Source organism: Octopus bimaculoides, chromosome 13 (assembly GCF_001194135.2).
Source record: "Octopus bimaculoides isolate UCB-OBI-ISO-001 chromosome 13, ASM119413v2, whole genome shotgun sequence".
NCBI lineage: Eukaryota > Metazoa > Mollusca > Cephalopoda > Octopoda > Octopodidae > Octopus > Octopus bimaculoides.
In genome coordinates this window covers 9,635,887-9,644,200 of record NC_068993.1, presented here as the reverse complement: position 1 = coordinate 9,644,200, position 8,314 = coordinate 9,635,887, and the positions used below count along the sequence as shown (strand labels likewise).

Here is an 8,314-nt window from a genome sequence, read left to right as displayed (position 1 = left end):
GCGGTATTAGGATCGTGGTTTCGATTCCCAGACCGGGCGTTGTGAGTGTTTATTGAGCGAAAACACCTAAAGCTCCACGAGGCTCCGGCAGGGAATGGTGGCGAACCCTGCTGTACTCTTTCACCACAACTTTCTCTCACTCTTTATTCCTGTTTCTGTTGTGCCTGTAGTTCAAAGGGTAAGCCTTGTCACACTGTGTCACGCTGAATATCCCCGAGAACTACATTAAGGGTACACGTGTCTGTGGAGTGCTCAGCCACTTGCACGTTAATTTCAGGAGCAGGCTGTTCCGTTGATCGGATCAACTGGAAGCTTCGACGTCGTAAGCGACGGAGTGCCAACAACAACAACAACAACATCCTTAGGTGTTTCCTCATTACATGCAAATATGTTTTCAACCGAAGTGGGGATAAAAAAAAAAACCCTCATCCAATTAATATTGAGTTGTCTCCCTTGTACTTTTTTTTAATCACGTGAACGTTGCTGGCCTCACTTTGGTATTGTGTTGAAAACATGGCGTCGGAGATGTGTTTCAAGCAAATGCCGACTGTTCCTTTTGTTGTAACGCTACCACCGACTCCTGCCACAACCATATCTATGCATCTTGTTAAGTATTTACCACCAGTGAAACCACTTTTCTCTCCTCAAACAATAGTACCTTCTTTGTTAAATGTTTCGTTGACTACCGCAGCAATTTTCACCTGTGCCGTTTCCTCCTTCTACTACGCCGTCGCCGCCGCCATCACTACTCCTGCCATCATCACCGGTCAACATTGAAAAAGGGACAACATCCAAATATATACATACACATATACATACATACTTTATATAGATATATATCCTCCATCCATCTATCTGTTTACCACAGCAGAAATTAAACACATACATGCTCTCTCTTCTACTGATGCCTATCATATACACTTCTAGTGTACACACTACAATAGTATCTCACCCCTAACAATTTAGGCAATAATATACATACATACATATAAAACACACACAAATATATATTTGGCTGCCCCCTAAATATATATATATATATGCACAAAATATGATATATTTGTATATTGCACTGTCTGTATAAATATATATATATTTATATTGGTTACAAGTTCTCTTCTCATTTAAATAACATGAGTAAAAATATTTGGTTGCACTTCTTAATTTAAATAACTTTAAACTGAAAAAGAAAAAGAAGAAAAAAAAGGAAACAGCGTAACTGTTTTTATCTTTCTCGCTCCAATTCACTGTTATATCTTCATTGTTATTACTTTTTTTTATTCTATTATTTATTATCCATTCTCCTCACTTTTTTCTTTATCACATCTGGAAAGTTCCCTGTTAAAGATTCTTTTTCATTCCCTTAAACAAACAAACAAAAAAAAAAAACTATCTCAAGGTAAATTATTCCTTGCCTGCGGAAACTTCTAAATAAAGCGAAAGTTTTGTTTTCCAACCGAAAGCAGCATTTATCCCACCTTTTTATTTTATATTTATATTTGTAGGCGCATGGAAGCGTTTGTCATGTAATATTTTTTTTTTTTTAATCTGCTTTCAATCATTGAATTTGTTCGTGTTGTTATTGTTTTCTTGAAGAAAACAAACAAGGGATCAGTGTATACTTGATAATAACCAAAAGGGGGAAAATACAAATTCATCAAAATTAAATCAACAAGCAGCTTGTTTTTAATACTGCAAAGTGATAAACAATTGAAGTCAAATATTTCACTGATAAAAAACGATCAAACATGGATCAAGTAAATGAACTCTCAACCCAACCTATGACCGACGACAGAGACGAGGGTGGACTCGGTCAGGGAGACGTGTCTCCTCTGGACAGAGAAGCTCACTGTGGGGGCGACGACGACGAAGAAGAAAGTGAACTTGGAACCACACACTGTGGCTTGTCACAGGACTATGCAGAAGACCACGGAGACGAAGAACACGACAATTATGAAGAGGATTATCGTCGTTGCAATGAAGATGGGTTAGACGAATTCGAGTACGATCAGAAAATGGCCTCGATGCGTCGAGAATTCGAAGAAGCTGACCAAGAGTCCAGCTACTATCAGCCTGGTCACTTGGACTTCATTAACGACGATGAACCGCTGTCATCAGCACTCATCTTCCGACGTGTTGATTCCGACCAAATTGTGTACCGTCGCCGTCGGGCGAAGCACGTCGGCAAGTATTTGATGGGTGATGTTCTGGGAGAGGGCTCTTATGGTAAGGTGAAAGAGGTATTGGACACTGAAAACCTTTGCCGGAGGGCTGTTAAAATCCTCAAGAAGAAAAAACTTCGGAAGATACCCAGTGGAATTAAGAATGTTAAAAGGTCGGTATTACAATTCTATTTGTATTTATGTGTATTATGCATGTACTTCTGTAAAGTATGTAGGTATTTATACATATATATATATATATATATTCGTTCTGCCCTTGTAAATAAGTCATGTTTGGATTTAGGGAATTACTCAGTGTTTATATGACAGACGCCATAGAGTTATAATGGGGCTAATGCAGTTTCGCAGCCCCGTTATAGTGTAAGCCCTATGCGGCCGGGTTCACTTTTTCTTCAATTTCCATTTCTGGTTATAATTCTTTCATTTATCAATGCCGTCTTGAAGAGGTATCGCCTTCGCAGTTCCACCTTACCATTTCACATTTCTACTCACGCTCTAAAGCCTTTTTTACATATAGGGTAAATCACTCCCCACCGTGGAAATGCCAAAAGAAGTTGACCTGATAAGCATGCATGTAACAAATACATTTTAAAAGAAAAAAAAAGTATATACCTCCACCCCCACACCAATTTATGTATGTTTGATGCTAAATATTTGACTCACCACCAAAAAAAAAAAAAGAGAGAGAAAAGGCCCCAAGTTTAAGGTTTCTATTTATTGTCCCCTGTAATTCATCTTTTTGAACTATTTTGATATGCTGGACAAAATTTTTTACAAATTAAACAAAATATGTATATTCCTAAGGTTCAAAGCCAGATGAAAATCCCTTTATTTAAAAAAATGTTTTTACACATTTTTCTCATTTTTCACTTTTGCATCTCTACTGGCTTATTTATATACCCCTACCCTCTTACTGGTATTGTTATCTATAACATTGTGTATTGTGTAGATGGCTAGGCCCAAGGAAACAGTAAACATGAAACCTCTTGTTTTTCCTCGCCCCTTTTGGGCCTTACACAATTCTGGGGGTCTGTTTGGTGTTTGTTGTATTGTTACTTGTTGACAGTTTTATTTTGAATTTGTGTATCCTGAGATGTGTGTGTCGTTGCTTTATCTTGTAAAATAAGAGCTTTTTTTAACCCCCAGGAAATTATATTCTTGTCTTTCTTCTCTCTCTCTCTCACACACACACAAAACAAACTGTTGAGAATTGTCAGAGACAACGAATTTACAGTAAAAGATTTGAATATCGAATCGATCTCTGGTGTTCGATCTGTTTCTTAAATGGCAGCAGAGCGAGTGAAGCAGAGAAGCTACAGCTTTGCAGTTGGTAAAGTGTTAAAGTGATCGAGGGTTTATTAGTAAGGTTAGACTAGCAAGATTAAACTCGGTTTTAAATCAGAATGAATTGGGGGTTTTTCTAATCGATACTTTATCATTTAAGCGCGTTTTTTTTTTGTGTTTTTGCTTTAAACAATCCCCTTGTAACTTTTTTTTTTTTATATATTAAGCATTTAAAAAAAAGAAACGGTCGTTGGGTTTCTCTTCTGAACGTTAGGCATTCAAAAAAAATTTTTTTTTTCTTAAATGTGAAAGGAGCAGGTATTATGGCTGTGTGGTAAGAACCCGACCACAGGGTTTGGGGTTCAGTCCCACTGCATGACACTTTGGGCAAATTTCTTCTGCTATAGCCGCGGGCTGATTAAAGATTTATTAGTGGATTTGGTAGATGAAAACGTGAAAGAAGCCCGTCGTGTGTGTGTGTGTATATATATATATATATATATATATATATACACACACACACACCATTATTGTGGAGTTGTAAGCACAGCATGGTTAGGCGGTGAAGGAGTTCACTTTACAATAACGAGGTCCTGGGTTCGTTCTTGCTGCTTGGCATTTTAGGGTAAATCTTGCTATCTAAGGCCTTTGGATACACCCATACCTTGTAAGTAAAGCAGGATGGATGGAAAATGTACAGAAGCCTGTTGGACTGGTGGTTCCTATAATTCTATAGGTTAAGCCTTGTATTCACTGTCACGCTGATTCACCTGAGAATTACGTCAAGGGTGTATATGGCTTTGGAATACTCAACCACTTACACGTTAATTCGGGTGCAGGTTATTCACTTCATTGAATGACTGAATCCTCCTCGTCGTCGAATGAAGGAGATCCACCAGCATCACAATGCAGAGCTATAAAATTCAACAATATTTGTGTTGTTCATTTCTCCTTTTCACCTGACTGTGAGAGAATTATCTCATAATTATTTCACTGTTCAACAATAAATAGCAAGATCTGAAGAAAGAGGTGATGGTACGCACCAGAAACAAATAATTTGATGCAGAGCTAAACAACGATAAGAAAACCTGATGGTGTCCTTATCTAATAATAATGTTCTAAAAAGTATTGATAAGGACCAGAGCTGGATTAAGATTTTTGTAAGACCCTGGCTGCAGGTATTATGAAGCTCTTAGTATTGGAGGTCCCTAGGTGGTATTGACAAAGATCCTGAAACTTAGTGTCTCCTTCCTTAAAAAAGCCCTGATCAGTTAGATAACCAGCTGACATTTAAAAGGATAAAGCATCTTTCTGAAACATATAGACTCATAAGGCTAGTTTTCTGGTTTCTGTGGTGTATATGTTCCCCCTGGATAGGATGCCAGTCCATCATAGGATTACGCATTTTCGCCAGCTTAATGGACCGTAACAACATGAAATAAAGTGTTTTGCTCAAGAACACAATGAATTACCTCTCCCAATCTTAAGTAAACTTTTGATAGACTTCTGCCTCTTCTGGTTTTTACGCTCCCCTTATTTCTCTCTGAGCCATGGAGAAGAATTTATTTACAATAGAGATATGTAATCTTTTAGTTAAACCCATTTGACTTGGTTTGGCACCAATAGGGAAAAACACTAAGGACTATTAAGCTTTGATCTAAAGAAAGAAAATGCTATTTCTGAAGTGTCTTTGCATGTTCCTACAGAACATCATAAGCAGCAGCATCTAACTTATTTGTCCTTCATTACTAACTAATTTCACCCCAACCTCATAATGTTTTCCTTTTCTTTTCAATATTACCTTGGAACCATTGTTTCATTGTTATCAACATACTTCAGCTAGCAGTACTTACCTATGCCTGGCTTCTTAACATAGCACTACTCTGGTTCAATGTTTCTTCTTTCTTTTTCCTTTCTGTTGTTATTTATTTATTTATTGATTATTATTATTATTATTATTATTATTATCATTCCCCACTCCCTTCCTCCCTTTATTCTAAGCTGCTTCGTTTAGTAAGGTAGTTCTTGTGTGTACTTTTAGTTGTCGTCTTGTGTACATGTGTGTGTGATATAAAAACTTGTGGTATGCGAGCTGTTCTTCTTCGGTGTCTTACTAATTAGTGAATTTACTGTTTGTTTAAGTAGAAAGGTCACTGACACAGTAAGGAAATTATTTGCTTATGATTTATATACTGTAGAAATAATTATCCCTGTTCTGCTATAGTTTGTGATTCATATACCATTGCTTGTAACCAGGTCATAACTTTTATGATATGTCTTGTGTGTGTGTGTGTATGTATATATATATATATATATATATATATATTTATTTATTTATTTATTGTGCAGGTATGGTTGGGTGGCTAAGAAGCTTGCATTCCAACCATGTGGTATCTGGTTCAATCTTGCTGCATGGCACGTTGGACAAGTTACTTCTATAATAGCCCCTTGCCAGCCAAAAGAAAGATGTCGTCTTGAGTTAAACTTAGTTTATTTCCTAACATTAACAACCTTAGAAATAATACATTTCCAAATCTCTCAGAGAGATTTATGCAGTAGTGATACGATGAAGTAGTTGTATGCTGTCAACTTAAAGTGACAGTCCCCTGAAGGGAATAATACTACTGTTGGTTAGACCTAGGAAGCTGCACCACTTCCTTGGTCTAACCAACAGTAGTATTATTCCCTTCAGGGGACTTTCACATTAAGTTGACAGCATACATAGTGTATGCGTTTTGTTTAAACACCCACTCGCTGCTGGATAACATCCAGGGAAGGGTCCCTACACAACACTGAGTGTTAAGGAGCACCAAGTATCCAAGATCAGGCGAGACAATTCGCCCCTAAGTGATCAAGAATAGTAGATATCGATATTTTGCCTTCATTGTGGCTTATCGATACCATGTATTCAGATCACCTCGGAACAAAATGAATTGCTGGTCTGGGGCTCTTGTGCAAATAGAGGGAAGTCTCTTTACTGCACACTCAGTGTCATATGGTGAGGTTAAAGAAAAGCAGAGAGAGAGATGATGATGACAGTGGTGATTGGATAGTGAAAAATGTCTTTTTGTTATTGAAGTTAGTTTTTTATATCACCTGTCACTTAATGCATGTGCATAAGTGCAATTCCGTGAAATATTCACGCTTATTTACGTGGTAGATATATGCAATTTAACTAAAGGTTGTATCATATGTACAGGATTTTTATGAGTTCTGTGAATTAAGTCTATAAAATTGTGCATAAAATATATAAAGCGTTTTTATAAAGTGCATTAAGTAATCATCGTATTCCAATTTCTTTCACTTTTCAATGAGTAGCAGATGAGTGACTATCTTTCCATACAGACACAAGACAGGCTACACTTTCGGATTTTTTGGATAAAGTTTTCAGAAATGACCCAATAGGTTTACCATTAATTCTGTGAAATATTCATGGATCCTGCTACTCATTTTGTTTTAACATCCACTTTTCCATGCTTGCACGACTGAGATGGAATTTACTTTGGCAGATTCTCTATAGCCCAGTGCCATTCCGGTGGTCAACCCTCACCTGTTTCCAAGCAAGGCAATATTTCCTTATGACCTGGCATGTTTTTACAGACTTTTGGAAATGAAGGACACCGCTCGTATGACGGTGACACTCATTTACAGCTATTGCATAACATCAAGTAAAGTAGGCACTGGAGCATGCACGCACACACATGGTAGGCTTCTTTCAGTTTCCATCTACCAAATCTGCTCACAAGGTTTTATGTCAGTCAGGTGCTATAATAGAAGATACTTGCTCAAGGTGCCACTCTGAGGGAGTGAACCTGAAACCATGCCATTGGGAGGCAAACTTCTAAACTGCACAGCCATGCCTGTGTGTGAGGGTATATACACACACATGCCTGTGTTGTGTACACTCTATATTTGTGTTTGAGTCAAACAGAAAATCAAAATTCAATTGCATTGTTTTTTTGTTTTTTTTCTTCCCCTTTTTTCCCCTCCCCATTGCTATAAATAGTATTAACCTTTTCAAAATCTACTTTTGCATTGCACAGTTTACATCACAAATTTATCCTGCCCAAAAAGCATGATGGGAATTTGGCACAATAATAGTGGGAGAAACAACTGGCCTAGATACTTTGTTAACCTAGCTTGGTATCTCATGTTTCTGCCTTGGTTCTTGCTGGAATCAAAACTGCAGGGTGAAGTTAATAGAATTGGTAATTATAGCTAGTGTGACTTGATAACAAGGACGTTGCAGCTTGTGGCAAGACAGATTGATAATATTCTTTCAGTGAACAATTCCAAGAAGGAAAACTTTGTTATTGTTTAGCCACAGGTGAACCACGATAGAGCAGACCTTTGATCAAGGGCATTTCAGATGTGGCCACCCTGTATTTCTTTTTCATACATGTTGGAGACACTGAACCACATAATCCAACATTTTTTTTTTTTTAAGGTGGTATGATGTGGTTTGAGGGAGATCTGGCTGTTATTTCTTTATTGCCCACAAGGGGCTAAACATAGAGAAGACAAACAAGGACAGACAAAGGGATTAAGTCGATTATATCGACCCCAGTGCGTAACTGGTACTTAATTTATTGACCCTGATAGATTAGCAGATAAACTATTACATTGACTAGCTCCCTATCCTAAGCAAAAAAAAAAAAAAGCGCTAAGTCTTGTGCCTATAGGGCTTTCCTATAAGGTGTTATCCACCCCTGATTGGAACTCTCCTGTATGACATGTACGCATGCTCAGTGACTTGCTTTAACAGTTGCAATCAGCTGAATGCACATTGCCAGTGACATTTGACATAATTACCCACACTCTGTGGTCAGGATTCTTTTTTTGGTTTG

The 8,314-nt window shown here is 37.6% G+C and overlaps 1 protein-coding gene across 1 annotated transcript in view; it reads left to right on the top strand.

Moving 5' to 3' along the window:
• The first annotated feature begins 476 nt into the window (after nucleotides 1–476).
• The window catches only part of LOC106876647 (serine/threonine-protein kinase STK11), a 31,970-nt gene continuing 24,132 nt past the window's right edge, over nucleotides 477–8,314 (top strand). Inside the window, exon 1 of the mRNA XM_014925301.2 lies at nucleotides 477–2,335. Coding sequence (XP_014780787.1) covers nucleotides 1,749–2,335 — 587 coding nt within the window. The 5' untranslated portion in view covers nucleotides 477–1,748. The remainder of the gene's footprint in view (nucleotides 2,336–8,314) is intronic.